General features: G+C 61.0%; 7 protein-coding genes across 7 annotated transcripts; all 7 read right to left on the bottom strand.

The window, feature by feature from the left end:
• Positions 1–1,343: 1,343 nt before the first annotated feature.
• LBRM_05_0200 (conserved hypothetical protein) lies at positions 1,344–3,710 on the bottom strand (the record flags this gene model as incomplete). Its single annotated transcript, XM_001561785.1, has 1 exon — positions 1,344–3,710. The coding sequence occupies one exon, from the start codon at positions 3,708–3,710 to the stop codon at positions 1,344–1,346; it is 2,367 nt and encodes a 788-aa protein (XP_001561835.1).
• A 1,160-nt stretch (positions 3,711–4,870) lies between these two features.
• Positions 4,871–5,920, bottom strand: LBRM_05_0190 (conserved hypothetical protein; the record flags this gene model as incomplete). The annotated part of the gene is made up of 1 exon (XM_001561784.2): positions 4,871–5,920. One exon carries the CDS (start codon positions 5,918–5,920, stop codon positions 4,871–4,873), a length of 1,050 nt encoding a protein of 349 aa, XP_001561834.2.
• A 1,405-nt stretch (positions 5,921–7,325) lies between these two features.
• LBRM_05_0180 (putative dihydrolipoamide branched chain transacylase) lies at positions 7,326–8,741 on the bottom strand (the record flags this gene model as incomplete). The annotated part of the gene is made up of 1 exon (XM_001561783.2): positions 7,326–8,741. One exon carries the CDS (start codon positions 8,739–8,741, stop codon positions 7,326–7,328), a length of 1,416 nt encoding a protein of 471 aa, XP_001561833.2.
• A 1,316-nt stretch (positions 8,742–10,057) lies between these two features.
• On the bottom strand, positions 10,058–12,304 carry LBRM_05_0170 (conserved hypothetical protein; the record flags this gene model as incomplete). The annotated part of the gene is made up of 1 exon (XM_001561782.1): positions 10,058–12,304. One exon carries the CDS (start codon positions 12,302–12,304, stop codon positions 10,058–10,060), a length of 2,247 nt encoding a protein of 748 aa, XP_001561832.1.
• Positions 12,305–12,816: 512 nt separating this feature from the next.
• Positions 12,817–14,457, bottom strand: LBRM_05_0160 (hypothetical protein, unknown function; the record flags this gene model as incomplete). Its single annotated transcript, XM_001561781.1, has 1 exon — positions 12,817–14,457. The coding sequence occupies one exon, from the start codon at positions 14,455–14,457 to the stop codon at positions 12,817–12,819; it is 1,641 nt and encodes a 546-aa protein (XP_001561831.1).
• Positions 14,458–15,520: 1,063 nt separating this feature from the next.
• Positions 15,521–16,849, bottom strand: LBRM_05_0150 (conserved hypothetical protein; the record flags this gene model as incomplete). Its single annotated transcript, XM_001561780.1, has 1 exon — positions 15,521–16,849. The coding sequence occupies one exon, from the start codon at positions 16,847–16,849 to the stop codon at positions 15,521–15,523; it is 1,329 nt and encodes a 442-aa protein (XP_001561830.1).
• A 1,574-nt stretch (positions 16,850–18,423) lies between these two features.
• On the bottom strand, positions 18,424–20,493 carry LBRM_05_0140 (putative nucleolar RNA helicase II; the record flags this gene model as incomplete). Its single annotated transcript, XM_001561779.1, has 1 exon — positions 18,424–20,493. The coding sequence occupies one exon, from the start codon at positions 20,491–20,493 to the stop codon at positions 18,424–18,426; it is 2,070 nt and encodes a 689-aa protein (XP_001561829.1).
• Positions 20,494–21,597: the final 1,104 nt, after the last annotated feature.

Genomic DNA, 21,597 nt, shown 5'->3' with positions numbered 1-21,597 from the left:
AGAGAGCGGCTGTGTAAAAAGGTGGTGGTGGTGGTGGGGGGGGGGGGGCGGGCGATGGAGCGTGGTGAAGTCTTGATACCTCCCCAATGTCCCCTCGCCTCAATAGACCGTCACTCCTCTTCAGGTTCGTTGACTGTCCTGCTCTCTACACCAGCGTCTGCAGCTACTCCTCCTCCCCCACTAGTGCTGGGAAGGGTGAAGAGGCGGTGGAGGAGGAAGCAGCGGTACAGTGGCTGTCTCGGTATGTATGTGTGTAGGTAGACCCTGATAGCACACACACACACACACACGCAGAGGAGGAGGAGGAGGAAGGGAGTGGGGTGAGGTGTACGCGCACGGGGATGATACCCACGACGGCATCACGTAAGCGAACCAAAAAGAGAAACGGATAGGCAGCGGCGAAGAGAAGGACCAACGTGGGGGAGACAGTGGGGTCGGCCTTGAGTGGTCGACGATGAGCCGCTAGGCAATACCCACACACACACACATTCGAGAACGACGACGTGCGACAGGGGACACGGGCAGAGAAGAAGGCGTGAAACGCTCTCCGCGTTGGAGTTCCCTTAAAGCAACATAGAGAGATCGAGAGCAACACCAGGAGAACCCCAAATGGGAGGCGACACACTCTCGATACTTCCGACACTGGTGATTCTCCGTGAGAGACGCATATCTTCTCTCACTCTCTTGCCACTTCAAGGACAGGCTCAAGTAAAGCGACTGCACAGAACACGCACGGCCTTGCAGACGCTGCACTCCGCCTTGGGCCTCCTCTCAGTTGGTTTGTTTTCGTGTCCGCTTAGCTCCTCCATGTCTGTCATCGGCAAGACACACCGCGGCGGGTGGGAGGGGGGGGGCTTAGAGAAGAGATTTTAGTCGCATAGTGGAAACACAACGGCACCATAAGTGCGGGTGTCGTGTCGCTCGGCGGGGTCAGCGCAGAGGCACCACCGTTGCCGCTCGCCTCGAATGCCATGACGCATTCGCGCCGTGAGAATGACGCAAAGGAGAAGCCAAAGCAGCGAAGAGCACGCGCAGCAGCCTCAGCGCCCTCCAACGAGATCGAACACACACACACACACACACTGACAGGCACAGAGGCGTGTCGGCCAGTTCACACAGCAGCGTTAACGGGGCAGCTTGGCATAACAGATGGACGGTGGTATTGTCGTAGGGAGGTGGAGGGAGGCGAGGGTACATGAGCGAGAAAAAGCGCTCCCTCGCTGCCGTCTCCCCCCCCTTCGTAAGGCCACGCAGGGCTGCAGCGCAGCACCCACGCACACAGCTGAGTCAGAAAAACTCAACAAAAGTGCGCTACGAGAGAGAAACGCAGACGGTGTTGGTGGTCAGTAGCCCTGGATGCCTTTCCGCTGCCCGTAGCGGTTCAACGGTCCTACGCCTACCTGCTTCAGCTCGCGGCGCTGCTGGCGCTTCGACTTGGGCTTCGCCCTTGTCGCTGGCCGCACCGGCCCGCCGGTGGGTGTCACCAGCTCCAGCACACCGTCGTCGTCGTCAATGCGCAGCTCCACTTCGCCTTGGCGGTTCACAAATGTGTGTGTGTCGGGCTCGAGCTGGTGGTTCGTCCGTTTCCTGCGACGCCGCTCCACCTTCTTCAGCGCCCTCATGCGCGCCTCGTTGGCCTCCATGTTGAAGAGCTCATAGCGGGTGAACGTGCTGCGCAGGGCGTGCGGGCGCGCATAGAACATGGGTGGCGCCGCATCCTCCAGGTCCATGTCTATCAAGTAGCTATCACCGTCCCCGGGCTCACTCAGGGCGCGGGCATCGTCGGCGGAGTCAAGATCAGCCCAAGCTTCTTCCTCCTCGCTGTTCAGTTCCAGCCCAACCGCATCGTCGTCGTCTTCCCACTCTTCATCAATCTCTTCTGTCGCCGCCTCGCCGCCGCGTACAGCGGACACTGCCGCAGGTGAAGCGGAGGCGTGTTGCTCCACGTACGTGTTCAGCGACAGCGCCGCCGCATCGGGGCGGTAGGTAGGCGGCGGCTCGACGTACACGAAATACCCGTCCACGTACAGCTTCAGCAGCTCCTTGCCCGCACGTGCCTTGTTGGGACGGTCGTGGGACGCCATGTAGCCGCGTCGACGTGCCAGCGCATTCAGCAGCCGTTCGGCGAGCGAGTCGCTCTCGTCGATGTCGTCCTCAGCCAGCAGTGATACGTTGAGCTCCTCCTCCAACACCGGGCGAGGCAGGCGGCGGCATATGGTGGCCGTCGCCTCCAACGTGTCGGTGGCTGTGTCAATGGGGAGGATGCCGTCGCACACCATCTGCGCCTTGGTCGTTGCGAACGAGGGGAAGACAAGACCAGGGCAGTCGCACAGAGCCACGCGGCGCTCGTTGGGAATCGTGAGAGTCTGAAAGTGCTTCGTCTTGCCTGGTGTGGCGCTCACCACCACTTTTTTGCAGCCGATGATGGCGTTGATGGTGGACGATTTGCCCACGTTCGGGTATCCGACAAGGCCGACCATCAGCGGCGTGTTCACATCTGTCACCCCAGCCTCCTCACGGAGAAGGGCGAGCTGGTCCAGCAGCTGCATCGGATCGAGCACGGTCCACGGCTCGCGCTTCACGGCGGCAGCCCCCGCCGCTGTGCGTGAGTTACGCGCCAGCTCCTCCTCGGTCAGTGGCTTTTCCTCCTTCACCCTCGGCTCGTGCGCCTGCTCTTTCATGGCCTGGAGCTTCGCGGCGAGCTCGTATGGATTTGCTACCTTGACCGGGGCCCGCAGCGCCTTCTTCTTGTGCCGCGTCTTCTCCCTCTTGTGCTTCATCACCTTGTCCAGCACCGCCTTCTCCTGCTCCGCCGTGAGCTGCACCCCTTCCGCGTCGAGTGAAGCATCGACTTCCTCCTCCTGCTCATCCTCGTCATCGCTGCCTGCAATGGCGTACGAGGAGGCGGCAGTAGCGGTGGCGGCGGCGTCCTGGGTGAAGGGCTGCAGCGGCTTGGCGGAAAAGAAGAAGAAGTCGTCGCCACGCTGCTGAAAGTAGGCCGCCCAGGCCCGCCGCTGAGCCTCGGTCAGCAGATCCGACTTGTTCAGCAGCAGCAGCACCTTCTTTGGCTCCCCCTTGCTGTTCGTGGCGCTCCTCACGTACTTTTCAAAGTCGGCGCTGCGGAACATCAGTGGGTTGCGCGCGTCTACGATGACTGCGACGACGTCGGCCCGCTCCACGACGCGCCACAGCTGTCGCCACACCTCGAGGTTGCGCTCATACGGCGTCAGCAGCACTTTGTGCTCCTCCTCGATCTGCGCGAGGGAGTGGCGCCAGTCCACAAAGGCCTTTTTCTCTACCGCCTGCAAGTCTTCGGCGGACATCTTGCAGTTCCACACCGGCCGCTTCGGAATCGTCAACGACTCGCTTAGCTTCTGCCAGTCCAAATGAGCCTCGTCCATCGGCATCTGTTTTGGGACGATCTTGTCCTGCTGCACGACATACACACGGCCGCCAATGACGACACGTACGTCACGCTCAGCAAAGTAGCTCTCCTCGCGCGCGTCAGCGATGGACAGGAAATTCTCCAGGTCGTTTGTCTCCCAGATGGACTTCATCTGTGTTTTGGCGCGGCCGACCTCCTGCTGGTGCAGCTCCGCATCCAGGGCGGCGTTACGTTCGTTCTCTAAGGCATCACGATAACTGCGTCGTCCCTGCCGCTCCGTGGCCCGCTTCGAGCGTTGGAGGGCCTTGCCGAGCGACGAGCTCATCGCTTTTGGTGTTTTGTCGGCTAAGGCCACCTATGTTGTTCTGCCCGCCAAGCGTAGTGAGGGCGGCGGTGTACAACACCGAAGAAACAATCAAGAGTAAAAGCGAAGGACCACCGCCGGCAGAGAAAGAGAGGACCGGAGAGGAGGAGAGCAGAATGCGAGAGAGAACACTGGCGCAGGGGGTTAATGGATGTCCCTGTGTGGGCGCCAAATGATCAGCGTAGGGCGTGTGAGTGCGTTGGATGGAGAATGCGCGTAGGTGCCACGTTCAAATAATTTCTGGCACTTTTGCCGCAGCACAGTGAGAGCTCCGCCGTCTTCGATAAGGGGAAGGAGGAAGGGGGAGAGAAGTATACACGTGCGTGAATGGGCGGAGGGGGGGGGGAAGAGCAGCTCGACGAGTAATTTTATGTAATGGAGGCGCTTTATTGCGTGTGCCCACGTCTGTGCGTGTGAAACACCAAAGGGGAGAAGAAATAAGAAAAAACGAGCGGAGGGAGAGGCGATGGGTGTGAGAGATGAGCGCACACAGTGCTCGACTGTAGTCACCACCGATGTGATGTATGCAACTATTGAAGCGCCTCACGGAGGACACGAGGGGGCCTCCGCTGAAGGGGTAGTGCGCACGAGCGTCACGTAGCGTGCGATACACAATGAACCAGAGCTTTGCCGGCACTTCGCCCACATTGGGAACAGAGCAGACTCACCACCGCTCTTCGGCGAGACGACGCGCGTCAACGCATGTCCGCGCAGGCGCGCACAAACGGTAGCGCTTGCAAGAGCGCTGCTGATGCTGTGCAGGGGTCTCTGTGGTGTGACTTGCCTGTGCGTCACGCCGCGTTCATCGCGTTCCCTTTTGCCCTTCGACGGCTTCGCTATTGTGTCTTCTGCGTTGTAGGGTGCGGCGCGCGCCCGCTCTCCCACGGAGGCAAACACACAAAACCCGCGCACGCGTGCATCAATACTCCCGCGTTGAGGCCCGTCTATCCACACTACCCACCACCGCTGGGAGTGGCCGCGCACGTCTTACCCTACCGTTAATCACATCCGCAGAGCGCTAACCCTGACACGCACGCACACGCACACACACACACACACACACACACCTTCACGCCGAAGAACAGGCTCACATGTTTTAGGTCCCTTCGTTGGCCCCTTTTTCAGTACTGAGGCTCGTAAACGCCGCCGCCTTCCTGGCGCGGCCTCTTCGGGGGCTGCCGGAACCCGCTGCCTGCGCCGTCGCCACTGTCTTGCATAGACATAGCAGGTCCCATCACTGGCGGCATTCCGCCACCCCCCTGGAAGGGGGGCATGAGGTAGTTGACACGCTCCGGGGCCTGCGGCGGTGCGCCACCTGCCATCACTTGCGGAGGTGGAGGCGTGTAGTAGTTGTTAAACCCAGGCCGGTGATCGCCGTAGCCTTGTGCCATCGGAGGAGGTGCGGAGCCGCCGCCGACCAATCCCCCCGGCGGCAGCTGCGGCTGTATGGGTTCCCCTCCGCCACACTGCCGCAGCTCGTCGACACCATGGGCAAAGTTGCACTGATCACCGCGGTTGCAGTGACCTTCAGCAAAGCCTTTGCACAGCCGCGTTTTGTAGTTAGCATTGTGAGGACGCTCGAAGCTGCCGCCGCCGTGCGGGTTGAACTCGCGAGGCTGGTAGGGCCGCCCGTAGCCGCCACCACGACCCGGGCCCTCCTGGCCGCCGTACAGACCGTGACCACCGCCGTAAGGGCCACCGTCGCCATAGCCCTCCATCATGCCGCCAGCCATCATCATGGGCGGCTCCTCACGCGCGACATGGCCACCAGCTCCCATCGCCGCCGCCGCCGGAGGAGCGCCCGCCAGCTGCAGCTTCTCCAGCATCGCTGTGGCCTTGGCAAGCAGCGACTCTTCGCCGTTCTCCTGCATAGCGCAGTACACGCGCCAGCTCTGCTCGTTGAAACCGTAGTTGAAGTAGTCGTTCAGCTTTGCGCCAGGCTCGGCCCACGGCCGCTTCGCCATCAGCGCGATGTCGTACCCGAACGTGGCACTGCTGAGCTGCGGGCCTTGGACGTGCTGCGCGCACAGCGGCACAAGCCCCTTGACGTCCTCCGTGGTCTCGGCCTCTGTCTCCTGAGCCTGCTCTGACGGTCGTGCGTCCGCCACCCCCGCCTCCTGATCCTCCTCGACGTCATTGATGACGAAGAAATCGCCTCCGCCGCTCTCCATTGCCGCGGCTGCTGCGTCAACGGTATTTTTCGTCAATTATGATAGACAAAGAGCGTGCAGGAGGTGCGGAGAGAAAGTCAAGAGTGTCGCTCTGTTTGGATGCCGCTTGCACCCCACCAGTGAAGTACACATTGAGTGGAAGAACGCATTGTGTTGATGGCGACGATGCGGCACATCAGCGGAATGAAGAGGGGGAAAGGGGGGGGACTCAGAGATGCGCGGATCGGTGATGAGCAGGATGAGTGGGTAGGGAATGGAGAACAGAAAGTGAGGGAGAGGAAGGGCCCGGGGTTCCGCGGGGCGGGCACGACCAGCGTGCGTGTCGTTGTGTGTTGCCTTCGGCTTCACACGGATCCGCGAGCATCCTCTCCTCATCCCTTGGCGCTCCCTTAGTGTCCTCGAAAGACCAACAGGGCTTTCAACCCCGCTCGTTTGCTGCTCTTTTTCCGCATTATGGCTGTCAGACTCGAGCGGGTCGCTTTAGGCGTGCGAGCTCCGGTGTCCGTGCCTGCATGGGTGAGCCGTATGTTCGATCCCCTTACGTCGCTTTTCCTCCTTTCCCTCTGTCATGTCCAAATCACATCCGCATCGCACATCGGCAGTGCACTCAGATGTACATCAGCGACAACAGTAAAACCAAATTCTCATCCTCTCGTCTCCCTCCGCCCCCGCCGCCGACCATCCGCCGGCTTCGCCTCGACATCCCCCTCAGAGAACAGGTGCGTGTCTGATAGACACACAGACATGGACGAGCATCACGAAGAGGTTCCCCAACACCTGCGGAGAGCGACGTCGGAAGACGCGAAGGAGGGAGTGAGTGAGTCACAGCAATGCCTGTAGTGGGCCAGCACGGGCCAACACACACCCAGGTATGCACGTACACTTACCCAGACTGTGGAGACAGGCTCCTGATGAGGCTAGGGTGCGAGGGAAGAGGGAGAGCAAGACAACAGAGCGATGCGGAGGAGTGCATCCTCCTCGATGTCAGTGCCATCCCATAGGAAGAGGCGTGGGACACGCGCACACAGAGGCCAAGGGAAAGGGAAAGGAAAACGCTGGCATACGCATTCACGCGAGAGGAGTTGGCGCACGCGGGCATCCGTGTACTAACTCATCAGCCGCCTGCAAGGAGGGAGGAAGAGGGTGAAAACGAGCTCAACTGTCAAAAGTAAAACACAGGCGGGGAGAGGGTAGATGCACACACCGACAGCACACATTCACACATGCAAAACACACAGAGAAGTGCGCGGGCATCGGCTGGTGTAGTGAGTGTGTTTTAATCCAACACGTAACCGAGGATAAAAGAAAAGAGGAGGGGGAGGGGGACAGTGATTCCCTCCAAATCGGCCATCCCGTCCCTCCCCCACTCCCTTCCTGTCTTCCCCTTTTTTCTCCGTCTATCACATTACCTCAGATCAACGAGCATATTCTCGGGATTCTCCAACAGCCACTTGTGCGTCTTCGCAAATCGCACCATGCTCGCGCCGTCAATCACACGATGATCAGCGGTGAAGGAAAAGCAGACGACATTCGCAGCGTACAGGTTGCCGTTCGCGTCGAAGCGCGGAAGCTTCTGCAGGCGGCCAATGGCCCCAATAGCGACCTGAGGCGGGAGCAGCACCGGCGCTGTTACCGTTGCTCCGATCGGGCCGATGTTGCTCAGCGTGAAGGTGCCGCCCGCCATGTCCTGAGTCGTCAGTTTGTTGTTCTTGCCGCGCTCGATGAGGGTTTGCATGTCGATGGCGATGTCGAGGATTGACTTGCGCTCCACGTGCAGCACGACCGGCACGATGAGCCCGTTCGGCGTGTCCATGGCGAAGCCGATGTTGTGTGCCGCCTTGCGCACCAGCGCCGAGCAGTCCGCCGGGCAGTGAGCGTTGATGTCGGGGTGTTGCTGCAGTGCGATGGACGCTGCCTTGAGAAAGAAAGGCATGAAGGACAACTTTGCCTTACCTTTACTGCGCTCCTTCACCGCATCCTTCAGCGACTCGCGCGCCGCCATGAGTCTGGTGAGTTCGTACTCCTCGCTGAAGGTGAAGGTGGGAATAGACGCAGCCTGGGTCATTGCCTTGACCATGCCGCGGCGCACGCCGATGATGGGCAGGATGGTGTCGCCCGGCTCCGTTGGAAGTCCAAGCACGACGGCGCCAGGTACGGCACTAGTGCCGGCCGGCGCCATAGATGGGGGCGATGGCGCCGCTGCTGTAGATGCACCCGCTGCGATGAATTGGAGCACGTCGCCCTTTGTTACGCGCCCGCCCTTGCCGGTGGCCGGCACACGCGCGAGGTCCAGCAGGTGCTCCCGCGCCATGTACCGCGTGGCCGGCGTCGCAAGCGCCTTACCCGACGAGGGGTTCGATGACGGCTTCGACTCAGAGGAACGTGCCGGTGGAGCTGAAGGCGCCGCTGGCGAAGGTGATGCCGCACTGCGGGACTGCGAGGCCGCCACTGGCGCGTCGCCAGTGTCCTCTGGCACGATGTCAAGCATGATCGAGCCCACCTTCGCGGTTGTACCAGGCTGCAGGTACACCGCCTTCACAACGCCCTTGTAGCGGGACGTGATGTCGACTGTGGCCTTATCGCTTTGCACCTCACAGATGGGATCGAACTCATTGATGCTGTCGCCGGCCTTTACACGAACGCTCAGCACCTGCACCTCTGTTATCCCCTCACCGATGTCGGTCAGCTTGTACGGGATGCAGGAGCCAAGTAATGCGCACGTGGGCGCGAAGTAGCGCCTCTGCGATGCTGCGTAGTGGCAGCTATGCGCGCCGGCAGCTGCGCCAACGCGGCGGATCACCGAACAGCAGACAGCACGCATAGTTCTGGCCAAGAAAAGACTTGCGGCACTTTAGCGGCTCACAGCGAGCGAGGGATGTGGGCAAATGGATGGCTAGCAGAATCCACAGAGAAGTAGAGAAGAAATACAGGAATGTCAGCGTATGGCTGTGCGCACGTGCACGTGTGCGATGCCGGGAGGGAGGTGAGAGACGTTAGAGAAGGGAGTGGGGGCGTCGTGCAAGTCGGGGGAAGAGGAGACTACCAGAGAAAGAGGTAGAGGGGAGTAAGAAGGAATATCGAGCACAACAGAGAAGGCGCCAATTTGTCCGAGAGGGGGGGCGGGTGGGAGGCGATCAGCCCAAGGCGCCCACACACACACACACACACCCAGACTGCTGTAAGGTGCAATTACTACTGCGTTCCCCAACTCTTGTTGAGCCCTGCGGTAGACAACGCCTCTCTGCGCTTATGTGCGGAGGTGAAAGTGCAGGTGTACGTGGTGCGGTTGCTGGTGTTTGTGCGTAGGAGTGTGGGGTGCCGTATTGACGGTGAACGGAGTGGGGAGGGAGGGGGAGGGGGGGGGTTAGCAGAGGTCAGTGGGGCGATGCTGCACGATCGCTAAAGGGGAAATAAAGGCAGGGAAGGTGAGGGAAGGGGAGCAGAATGAGGCAAGCACGAGTAGAGTCATTGGTGAGAATATGCACCACGGCGTGCGAGCGTGACACATCACGCCGAGTCTGCGCTGTGCGGAGAAGACTCTAAAAGGAGAAAGGCATAGGGGGGAGGGGTTTTCTGAGTCGACGGCAGCTGCGCCCTTGTCAGACAAACAGGTCGATCTCTTTCAGCCTCTTTGGTGCTTCCCCGCCCCTTCTTCTTACGCCGCCATGTGCGTCCGCGTGTTGGAAGGCACGTTCCTCAAGTCTATCCTGTAATACGGTTCTCCTCTATTTTGCCGTGTGACTGTCGAAGGTCTCGCCTCTCCCCCATCCGTTCCCCAACTCGCCCCCCCCCCCCCCGGCCTTGCCCTGTCCTCTTCCGCATCAAAGGTTGCACTCAGCGAAGAGGGAGGGAGAAGAGAGGAGCGAGAGGGGAGAGAGAGAGAGACACGTCACTAACTGCACGGCTGGAAGTGTGTCTCTCTGTCTGTCTATCCTGCCCCCGTCTACTGGGCATTCGTCCGGGACACGAGAGGAGGAAAATGAGGGCGAAGAAACACGCCTGAGCGCAGGCGCCTTTCCTCCCTAACAGCGCGGGGCCTTCTAAAAGGGGGGGGGGGAGGGGCAGAGGGGGGGGGCCTGCAGGTGCTCCCTGGCACCACCAGCGCGCCTCGCTCTCGCGTGCTCTTTCCCCTCAACGCTACACCTGCACTGACTTGATGCGGCTGCGCAGACGCAGCAGCGCTAACTTCAGCTGCTCCGCCGTCATCACCGGCATCGGGTAGCGCGATGAGCCACCACTGCTGGTGGTTTCATTCGAAGGGGAGGACGCGTCGAGGCCGCTGCTACTGCCGCTTCCCACAGAGGTCGGGGAAGAGGAGCCGCTCACCGGCTCGGCAGTCTCAGTGGTGGTGGCACTCGAAGAGGACAGCGACGACGGCGGGGTGGCGTTGCAACGGTAGCGATGACGAACGGGTGTGCACTCCGTCATCGAGGATGACACAGGCGGCAACGCTGGCGTGGTTGCGCGGGCTGAGGTGGCCCACCTTCCCTCTGGCCCTGCCAAGGGCTGCTGACTGTAAGCCAGCGTTGCATCTGAAGCGCCCATGCTAGTGACTCCCTGACCAAGCTCTCCCGGAGCCTCCCCAGAACGCTTGGGTGGCGACGATGGTGACTCAGCCACGCAGGCGCTCGTCGCCGGGGGGACCGGGGTGAGAGGAGAGAGAGCAACAACCTCTTCCGTACCGGCAGCCCTCTCTGGCGATGGCATTCGCCCCAGCGATCCATGACCCACTAATACGCCGACCCGCATCGGCGATAATGCGGTCGACCCCGCTGGAGACACGTGAAGAGAAGTGGGCGGCGCGTCGTTGGGGTCTCTCGGCGCAGGCAGCGGCGACGCAGACTTCTCGCCGATGCTTAGGGGTGTTACCCCCGCATCCTTGTCCGCTGGTGCCGACTCTGTCGTCGCGCATGCAGGGCTGCTACAGTGGTCGAGGGGCAGCATGCGGAGGGGAGCTGATGGCAGCACGCGCGCTTTGGCGGAGGGTTGCATGGATGGTGGCACCTCAGCTGCCATTGGAAAGGGTGGTGACACTACTGCTGCAGCCGTACTGGATCCATAATGTGGCACCGGTGTGGATAGAGTGAGATTTCTTGGGTCAGCATGCGCAGTGCTGTATAGTAGTTCCTCCATCCTCACGGGTCGCAAGAGCTCGCTTAGCGGAGCACGACGCGGCAGCTCTTCACCCAGGCGCAGCACGACGGGTGGAGCCTCCACGAACGCTGCGCGGAAGTCCTCTTCGCCCTTTAAGTATGACCGCTGATGGCGAGTGAGTCGCTGCAGCGGACGCTGTGGTTGAGGGTGGTGGTGTTGGCCATCTAAGCTGCCGTTACTGCTGCTACCAGTCGTGGCTGTGACAGGGTGTGTACCGCCCTCCATCCCCGTGACTTCCTTGCCGCCACTCGGGACGCTTTCCTCGCGTGGGTGGCGATAGTGTGCCTTGACGGTGGCAAGCCGCTCTCGCTGTGCCTGCTCCTCCTGCTGCTTCTGCAGTTCCTTTGCGCGCTGTTGACGCAAGACGGACGCTGCCCTGCGCGTTGCACGCTCCTGGCCGTCCGTCAGGACGTCGTCCCTCTGCTGCTGGACAGCTACGCACTCCTCTGCATAGGTGCCTGCGGAGGCAGGGACGGCATCATCCACAGCCGCCATAGCGCTTCGCTCGCCCTCTTCGCGAGGGGCGACATGGTGTGTCGGGGCACTGTGTAGGGTGACGTGCGCGTGTGGGGCGGCATGGGAGATGCGCCAACGGCGCGGAGCATCAACAGGGGTTACTCCTGCTGTTGGCGCTGCAGCGGTGCGCAGAGACGTGCGACTTGCCTGTGGCACTGGGACACTGGCACCTGGTACGTGCATGGCCACTGATGCAGCCGACATACATCCGAGAACGCTCGACAGAGAAAGGGCCGCCGGTGCCGCAGCCGCCACCCGCACCGCCCTCGCCTTCTCCGTCACGCGCACAGCAGCACGCCGCTGCTCGGCTTCGCGAGCTTGCTTCATCCGCTCGTGCGCCTCTGTTCGGGTGTAGGCAACGGCGAGGCGGTGTCGTGCCGCCTCCAGCTGCCGCTCCGCCTGCCATGCGGCCACCTCCTCGTTTGCCTCCGCCTTTAGGCCGGCCTCGTAGTGTGCAGCAGCCTCCTGAGCTTTGCCTTGCTCCGTGGTGGCACGTGCAACGAGTCCATCGATTACGGCCACGTCTCGCGCGTTCGACTGCAGCCACAGCTGACGAGCGTCCTCACGAACGCACGCCTCCTGGTGCTGTTTCTGCCTCTGGTAGGAGCGAGCCTGCTGGATGGAAAGTGCTGCGGCTGCCTGGCGGGCGGCGAGAAGGCGCTCCTTGCGCATGGCAGCCTCACGTTGCTGCCGCTGTACCAACACCGACACCATATTGAATGAACGCGACTAACAGAGCTAAAAGGTGCGTATGGGGACGGGTCGCAGCCGTCTGGTGGGGGGGGGGGGCGTGTCACTGTGTGTGTATCAGAACAGCGACATTTCTGTGGGGATGGTGAGTATGAGGGAGGCGGAGAAGAGGAGTAGAAGTTGGTGACTCACAGAGCACACGAGAAGCGCTTGCAACCACACATGCACGGAAAGGTGCGGCCGCAGCTCCCTCTTCGGCAAAGAAGGTGCACGTCCATTGCTGGAGCACAAATGCCCCAGCAATGGACGACGGGGAACAGAGGCCCGTTGAAGCACTACCCTGAGTGGCAAGAGCCTCAGGAACGTTGCGAGGCGCACGCGTTTGTGTACCCTCATCATGGAGCTGGTAGAGATGTTAGCATGGGTCTTCGTGTGCTGGCGAAAACAAGTAGCCTCCACCGCAGGTGATCAACGGAGGAGGAGCTCAGAGCTGTTAGCAGCCTTTTCCTCTCCTCGTCACGAGTAGGTGCGCTGTGCTACATGAATGCCGCAGGCGCGTTCTCAGGCAACAGGATTGATTCGTCGAAAAGAGGCAGTGAGGGTGAGAGCGAGGCGGCCGTGGCAGGGGTAGCTCGCGAGTAGAGGACAGTAGCAGAGGAGGCGGAGTACGCCGAAGAGGACACTCCTGGCGGGGAGGGCTCCGGCGAGCTGACCGATGGGGCCTTCTTCACACCGCCAGCTGCTACGGCCGAAGCGGCAAGTACAGAAGACGACGTTGAACTGGAGAGACTCACCAGAGCGCTTTGTAGCTGCTGTGCGGAAGCGTTGAGCTGCCTCAAGAAGGCTTCTACGTGCGCCTTGGCGGCTGCGAGGGCTTCACGCCGATGCTGCTGCTCACTCGATGCCGCAGCAGTAGATACTAACCGCTCTTTATCCAGTAACGCTGCCTCAAGTTTTTGTGCGTAGTTGCTGGCCTGCTGCTGGGCCTCGGCGGCCTGCGTGAGTCGCGTGGTCCACATCTTCTCCTGGCTCGTATGTACGTCTGTAAGTTGCGCGTGCGCTTCCTGCAGATGATGTAGTGCAGTGACGGATGCCTGGTGCTCGCGGGTGCGGTTGGCAAGTTGTGCCTGCAGGGCCGTTTGCATCTCTGTAAGGACAGCACACTCTTGGCGCAGCACCGCCGATTCCTGCGCACTGCTGGTCATTCGTGCATTTGCCTCGTCTAGCACACTCTCCGCCTCTCGCACAGTGTTCTGTGCCTCAGTCCACCGCTCCTGAAGAGTGCGCACCTGCTGACTCTGTTGCCGCGCCACAAGGAGCAGGAAGCTGATGAGCCTCGCGTCCGCCTGCACAACCTCATCGAAGTGCGTCTGGAGGCGGCGCAGCTGCCGGCCCCATTGATGTGCATCAGCAATACGAGACGCACCGGCAGCAAGTGGCCCGTCGTCAGGGTGTGCCTCGCTGTCTGCGTCAGCATGCCTGGTGCTGGGAGGTGTGGGAGGCAGGCAACGGCGCAGCTGCTGCTGCACTTCGTCAAAGCTCCCGACAGCACGTTGACTGATGTTAAGCAATTGCTCCTGCCAGTACAGTGCCTGCGCTGCGATAAGCGGACTCGCTGCCGGGGAGGGTCTAGGCGGCGAGCGGCACGGCTTTCCAACCTCCTTGCTGTCTCGTGTCAACGTGGTCGGTGGGCACTGCAGTGACGTACTCCTTTGCGGGCGTAGCGCCTGGAAGTGGGTGAGTTCCTCCTGGGTGCGACTCCGCTCCGTACGCAGCTGAACCCGCTCTGCGCCCTCTGCGGAACCGTTTCCGGCGCACAGCACACGGTGGTACGCCGGATTGGACCCCTCTCTCTCGCTCCGCCGCGATGCCTGAACCAGATCCTCTAGAGTGTGCACGTTCTGCTCCATGCGGTGCATCTGCTCGCGGTGGCGCTCCTCTCGCGCTTGGGCGTGTAGCTGCGTCTCTGTGAGCAGTCGATGCGCCTCTTCCAGCCTCGTCTCGGCTTGCACAAGCTCTGCAGCGAGTGTAGCGTTTTGCTGAGCGCACTCTTCGAGTTGTTCGCGCTGTTCGAGCACCCGCTGGCGCAGCGCGTCGGTGTCTCGATTGGCCGCAGCGAGCGCGTCCTTTGCCGCATGGAGCTCATCGGAGTGGACACGGCTTTTGATGATCGGCATTACACAGGCCGCGCGTGGGTGGAGAGGGAGAGGGGGCGGAGGCGGCAGTGCTGAGATGGAGGGGAGCGAGGGCTACCGTGGGTATAAGTCTATGAGGCCGTATGTATGTGAGTATGTACGAAAGAATCCATGAGAGCGCCCCTATGGATGTGTGTGTGTGTGTGCGTGTATGGAGTATGCACTAATGGGCTGAAACTTTTTTTTTTTTTGGGAGGGAGGGAGGGAGGGAGGGGTGTGAGGGCGCTGTCTCTGAGGGTCTCTGGCGTCAGTGTGGGTGCACACAGAAGGCCACAGAAAATCGCAGAGGCACAATCTATGGGGGGAGGGGGCTGCCTCTTTCTCTCGCAAAACTCGTAAAACGAAATGAGCAGAAAAGAGAGGAGAGTGGCGCCATGACGGCAGCAGCACGAAGTCGATAGTGACAGAGAAGACCGCTCGAGGCACAGACATCTGCAACAGCGCACAACACAGGCGCCTCTGCGCACACATTTGGCCTTGCAGACGCGTCTAGGGGTGTTGCATAGAGGCATCCGTGGGGGTGCGCCTTGTCGCTTTCTTTCCGTGTAAGAGAGCTGAAACATAACCAAAAAAGTGCGCGCATCCGCACCCCATCGCGTAATACTGAAGTAGCAGCACTACACATCGCCGCCTCCACCATCTCTTCCAAGCCCGCCACTGACTTTTGGAGCGGGGGTCATGCGAGGCACATCAGCACACATCCGCATGAATCGAGAGGGGGAGGAGTAGAGGGAGGGGGGGGGTGGCCGTTGGTACACAACACGAGCGCAGCATTCGCTTCTCTTGTGTTTCCTTTTGGTGGCGCACACACGTGCGGGGGGAGGGGGGGGGTTGAAGTGTAGCGTACATGTGAAACAACAGAAAATGGTGAGATGGGGCATAGAGAGACAATGGGAAAGGAGAGGACGCATAGAGTCTATCAACATCATCCTCAACAGCACAGGTGAGTGGGTTGACCATCCCTCACGTGCGGCTGACCATCGACACACTTACTCAGTCGCCGACCCCTCTCCCTTCAAACCAGCTGCCCCTCCCCCATCCACCGCTAGCAAGCCTTCTTTGTCTTCTTCGCAGCCAAGCTCTCCTTCTGCCGCTGCGCTTCCTGGTCCGCCAGCATCTGCAGATGCTCCGTCATCTTGTCTATAAACATTATGTCCTTGGAGCCAGTTGCATCCTCCGGGCTTGGGCCTAGCTCAACATGCAATCCGTCAGTCTCTCCCACCGCGATGGTCAGCGTGCGCCGGTGATCAGCCGAGCCAACGCAGCCGGCCACGTTGAGGGACTTGAGAGTGCGCGTCTCATGGATAAGCCGCACCACCGCGTCTACTGCCTTGGGGCCGAGGCGGTTTGCCTCACAGTTCAGCAGTAGCAGGTGCGTGTTCTGCAAAGCCGCCGTGATAATGGCGGTGGCACCGACGTCGGTGATTTTGTTTTCAGACACGTCCAGGCGTTCGAGTGAGGGGAGATCGGCCTTGATGATGGCCGCCACACTCGCCGCTCCCTCATCGCCAATCCAGTTGTCGCTAAGGTTGAGAGAGCGCAAGGTGCAGCTGGCGATCACGGCGGCGTCCGTTAACTGACGCTGCAGCGCCTGCACCCCTTTGAAGCCGATCGTGTTGCAAGCGAGGCTCACGTCCTGCACGATGGATGAGCTCGCCACAAGTCGGCCAACTGCTTCGGCGCCGGGGCAGCTGATGGAGTTGCGGTACAGGTTCAGCGTTGTCTGGGTCTTACCGCCGTGACGCTGCAGTGCCTCGCAGAGGTATACGGCACCCTCGTCCCCGATAGCGTTGGCGGCTAGTTCGTAGACGCAGAGTGGGTTGCGCTCGTAGGCCCGCATGAGGCACTTCGTGCCGTTCTCTCCGACAGTGTTCCACGAGAGGTCCACGCGGGTCAAGTCGCGGTGGCATGCCGCGGCGTTGCCCATGGCGAGGAGGGTATCATCACCGAGCCTGTTGCCCATGAGAACGAGGGTAAACAGCGTACGATTCCATTGACCGGGCTGGCCAGAAGGGCTGACGTTAGGAATGAAAGCGCTCGCCAGTGCGATGCCGCCGGCGTCTGTCATGTTGTTGTGCGACAAGTTCAAGTACTGCACATGGGTGTTGCCACGCAACATGCTGGCGATCGATATCGCACCATCATCGCCTAGCTCGTTGTGGCTCAGATCGAGGAAGGTGACGTACGTATTCCTGAAGAGAGCCGTGCCCACAATAAGGGCGCCACGTGGCCCGAGAGCGCGGCCGGCAAGGTCCACGCGCGTCTCCTGCAGCACCGACCTCCACCTCTTCTTGGTGTAGAAGCCAGTGGACTTCTCGCCTTTCGTGCCCGGCGCGGGCACTTTGTCTTTTTTCCTTCGTGCACTCGCCGGCATCCGGCGGCGACGTATTCTTCAGCTCTGGAGAGAATGTGCTCCCGAGGAGCGCGATAGTGGGTGGTGCTGTGAGGGAACCGCGGGTAATGTCGCCAAGCCAGAAGAGTCTTACTTACGTCAGGGCGCAGGCGCGACCGGTGTGGAGGTGCACTTTGCATTACAGGCGAGTCCGTCCATCAGCTCGGTAACAGTGGTGGAAGGAGAGAGCGAGAAACGTAGAGGAAAAAAAAATTGAGGGTGAAGTACGAGAGGGTGCGTACACAACGACGTGGCAATCCATACGCGTCCTCAAGAGTGTGGAAGAAGTCAGTGTGGACGATCTGTATGCTACAGAGTGGCAGACAACACACCGACAACCGGTTTGGGGGGCTCACGTCTACCCCTCGGAAGAGGAGGAGAGAGCTCGGCATTACTACACGCACACACACTGACAACTGCTAATCCACCGGTATGCGCCTCAGGCCGCCAGCGGCACAGCACGCCTATACGCAAGTGGCTCACAGCAGTCGTGAGAGAGGCAAGGGGCCGGGGAACACCTGGACGCCTTCTCGCTTTACCTCGACACGACACTCGTTGTTTTTTTTTTCGACATTTTACTGTGGTTTCACTTTAGGCGCTGCTCTCTTATTGGCTGCTTAACCGAAGCAGGAGGACGGAGCGACTGGCCCCTGCCAACCCCCCTCCTCCGCATGAGAAGTGACTTCGAAGCCTTTTCCCTTAACGCGCCGAAGCACAAGATAGCGCGAACACACACACACACACACACACACACACACGAGACACGAAAATGAGCAACTCAAATCCAACGACACCAGAGAGCGAGTGAGCAAGAGAGAGAAAAGGGGTCAGAGGAGTGCCGAGAGAGCTCGCGTTCGGCAGGAGGAACGAGGAGAGCGAAAGGGTATGTCAGTGGCCCTTTCCTCTGCCCAGCGTGTCCCATCCTCTGTCATGCAACAAGAGCTAAGCACCACCCCGCCTGTCAGAGGCCCCATCGCGTGGTGGGGGAAGCAGCCGTGGACACACGGGGCGGCACTGCGTACTCAGCCACCAGAGCACCGCCCCTGCGTCAGACTCTACCCACCCACCCCACCGCTTCGCAGGTCGCCCCACAGCAGCTTCCGCTATGCCGGTCGCCACGTGGTGCATTCTTCAGCGTGGTGCAGGCTCCCCAGCAGTAGGCAGCCAGGACCGGGTGAGACACATTCCAGTCACGCTGACACTCGGCTCATCCTACGGGCGACACAGCCGTCTTCACTGCCGCAGGTCGACCCGACGCAGCACCATCCAGGGCCTGACCGCCGACATCCGTAGCGGCGCATCGCTCTGACCGCCCTAGGTCGTAGGCGCTGGGCCCTGTCACCGCCAGCAGCGGCTCGGCATCGGCAGGGAGAGGGGCTGCTCGGCCTCCCCACCGAGGGCGAGGGGTGCTGCACTCTGAGGTGCACGCACTGAAGTGTCCCACGCCATCAGGAGAGAGGAGAGGTGAAGCGCAGGAGAGGAAAGCGCACACACTCGCGAGCAAAGGGTGCTCATCACACCTGTTTGTCGTCGCTAAAAATGAGCGCATCAGCGCCTCAGTAGCGGCGCTGGAAACCGCCGCCACGACCGCCGCCACGACTCCCGCCATAGCCACCACCGTTGCTGAAGCCGCCACGGCCGCCACCACGACTTCCGCCATAGCCACCGCCGTTGCTGAAGCCGCCACGGCCGCCACCACGGCCGCCACCACGACCTCCGCCATAGCCACCGCCGTTTCCGAAGCCGCCACGGCCGCCGCGACTGCTGTTTAGCTCGCGCGCAATGATTGGGGGGAGGGACTCGATGCGCTGGAAGGTGATACCGCGCATTGGTGTGTTCATGACACTCTCGGCAAACTGTTCCAAGACGTCAAACACGCAACCCGGGTCGTCCTGCAGCAGTGTGATGTCGCGGCATCGCATGAACGTGTCATCGCCGAGGTTGTTGCGGAGGATACTGCAGTACACTGGAATGGGCAGCGGGCGATCGGACGTCATCTGCACTGTCACGTACCCTGGCGTTCCAGTAATGAGACCGCGCGTGGTGATGTTGGACGTGTAGCCGCTCATTACGGCGAGCGCTGAGGCCAGGATCTCGACCGGGTCCGCGTCCTTCAGCAGCTCGGCTGCCTGCTCCATGAAAAGGTTGGTTGCACGGCGCTCCACACGCGCCAGGTCCTCAGCGGCGTCCCGTGCAACGGCCTTCAGAATCTCCTCACGCGTGGGAGCCGGCAGAACGTCGAACTTCATCTTCGCGTGGCGCTCGATGCGCTCGACAACGTACTCCTCGCGCGGCTGGTAGAGCAGCACGCACACGCCCTTGCGGCCAGCGCGCCCGGTACGCCCGGCGCGGTGAATGAAGGCGTCGATGTCGCTGGGTGGGGCGCACTGGATGACGAGGTCCACCATGGGCAGGTCAAGGCCGCGGGCAGCCACGTCAGTGGCGATGAGGACGCTGAACTTGTTGTCTCGGAAGCTCTTCATGGTACTCTCGCGCTGCTCCTGCTGCATATCCCCGTGGAGGCACTGCGAGTCCAGTTTAGTGTTGTTGATGGAGAGGTCGTGACAGTCCTTCTTTGTGTTAGTGAAGACAAGGGTGCGGCCGTGGGCACCACTGTACACCTTGATGAGGTCAGCCAGCATCGAGGAGATCTCGCTGAAGTTGCATTTTCGGCGATAGAACTTGATCGTGCTGGCCGTGCGCACCGCCTCCTTGCCGACCATGTCGATGAACTCCTTGTCCTTGGCGATGAAGGAGCAGGTGTGCACCCACTCCGGCACCGTCGCGGAGAAGAGCAGCGTCTGATGCACTGTCTTCTCTGCACTGGTGGAGCCGTTCTGCTCTGCCACCTGCGACAGCAGCAGCTCGATGTCGTCCTTGAAGCCGATATCCAGCATGTGGTCAGCCTCGTCGAGGCACGCCATCACGACGCGGTCAAAATGCAATGTGCCTTTCTCCAGGAAGTCCTTCGCACGGCCGGGGGTGGCCACGACGATGTCGACGCCGCTGCGCAGCACACGCTCCTGATTTGCGTAGGCGACGCCGCCGTATAGGGCTGTCACGATGAGCCCGCAGCTAATCCCGCAGAGTACATCCTGCACCTGTATGGCCAGCTCGCGAGTGGGGCAGAAGATCACAGCAGCCGGGCCGCGACCCCGGGTGAGGTGGCTCTGCAGCTTCAGGAGACGTTCCACGATCGGGATACCGAACGCCAGCGTCTTACCGCTGCCGGTTCGGGCCTGCACAAGGACATCCGCGTTTCGCATGATGGCGTTGAAGGTGAGGGCTTGGACGGGAAACATCGACTCGATGCCGCGCGACTGCAGTGCCTTGACGACGATTGGGTTCATCTCGAACTCCGAGAAGGGACGTGCCGTGGCGGCGCAGCCGTTGTTCGGCATCTCTCCGTCCTTCACCTCTGCACGAGTCGCCGCCGCCGCTGCTGCAACCTTGGAGCTCTCATCTGTGCGCTGCCGCTTCTCTGCGGCAATGTCGTTGTGGTGGTCCGACGCCTTGGTGTGAGTCTTCGACACCTTCACTGGCTCATCGTCGTCGCTACTATTGGTGAACTTCGTGGTGTGGTGCGACTTGGCCTCGTCGCTTTCCTCGCGCGCCCGACGCGGCATTGTGTCTGGCTAGAATGCTGTCCGTGTAAAATTTGAGGAGTGGAAGGAGGGACGGAGTTCGGGTGTGCGCTGATAACTGGCAGTATGGGGTCGATTGATTATGGATAGGCTGACGTGGCGGTGGCGGCGGTGAGGGGGAGAGGGAGGAGGCCGGGAGTGAGGGCAACGGTAGCGCTGAAGTTCGTTCTCTCCAAGCAAACAAAGGGAGAACAACTCCGTGCGCGTCGTGAAGAGAAAGAGGAGGGCGTGGAGAGAGAGAGGGCAGGGCGAGGTCAGTGTGAGGTGTGCCGGTGGCGCGCGCATACACGTGCTTGATATTCCCCCCCCCCCCACACACACACATACAGAGCGACAAAGAACGAGAGATCGAGGGATAACAGCCTGGTGTTGGAGTCCTCAAGCGATCCTCTCGGATGTTGACAGACGAAGTCGAATAGGGACAGCGAGGGGGATGGAAGAGGAGAGTTTGACGCTGAAACGATGCTGAACACAGTACATGTGCGCGCGCCTCTGTCTGGGCGTCATGTATGCATCTCTCCCGCTTTTCCCGTTTCGTGATCGTTGTTGGCCTCTGGAGAAGGTCGATGGGGATGACTGCAGGAAGGGAAAGCGAAGCGATGAATCCTGCGGAAAAAGAGCGACAAGAAGGGCCCATCGTGACTCGACGACTACCAACACACACACACACACACACACACACACACACACAAGACGCAAAGGGGGCGGAGGAGAGCGGCACGGCAAAGACGCCAAACACAACATGAAAGCGGAAGGAGGAAGTCAGTGCGCTAAGCGGCAGACTTGCAACCTACAAAAAGACAAAGACGAAATGAAAAAGAGAGGCGGCGGTGCACACGCGTGTTCAGCGGTGTGTGCGTGTGTGCGCCAAAGACACCTCCTTTTCCTCTGCCCAGCGCGTCCCATCCTCTGTCATGCAACAAGAGCTAAGCACCACCCCGCCTGTCACAGGCCCCATCGCGTGGTGGGGGAAGCAGCCGTGGACACACGGGGCGGCACTGCGCACTCAGCCACCAGAGCACCGCCCCTGCGTCAGACTCTACCCACCCACCCCACCGCTTCGCAGGTCGCCCCACAGCAGCTTCC

This window comes from Leishmania braziliensis, chromosome 5 (genome assembly GCF_000002845.2).
Source record: "Leishmania braziliensis MHOM/BR/75/M2904 complete genome, chromosome 5".
Taxonomy (NCBI): Eukaryota; Euglenozoa; class Kinetoplastea; order Trypanosomatida; family Trypanosomatidae; genus Leishmania; species Leishmania braziliensis.
The sequence above is the reverse complement of the archived record's forward strand: the minus strand, read 5'-3'. Positions and strand labels throughout refer to the sequence as shown.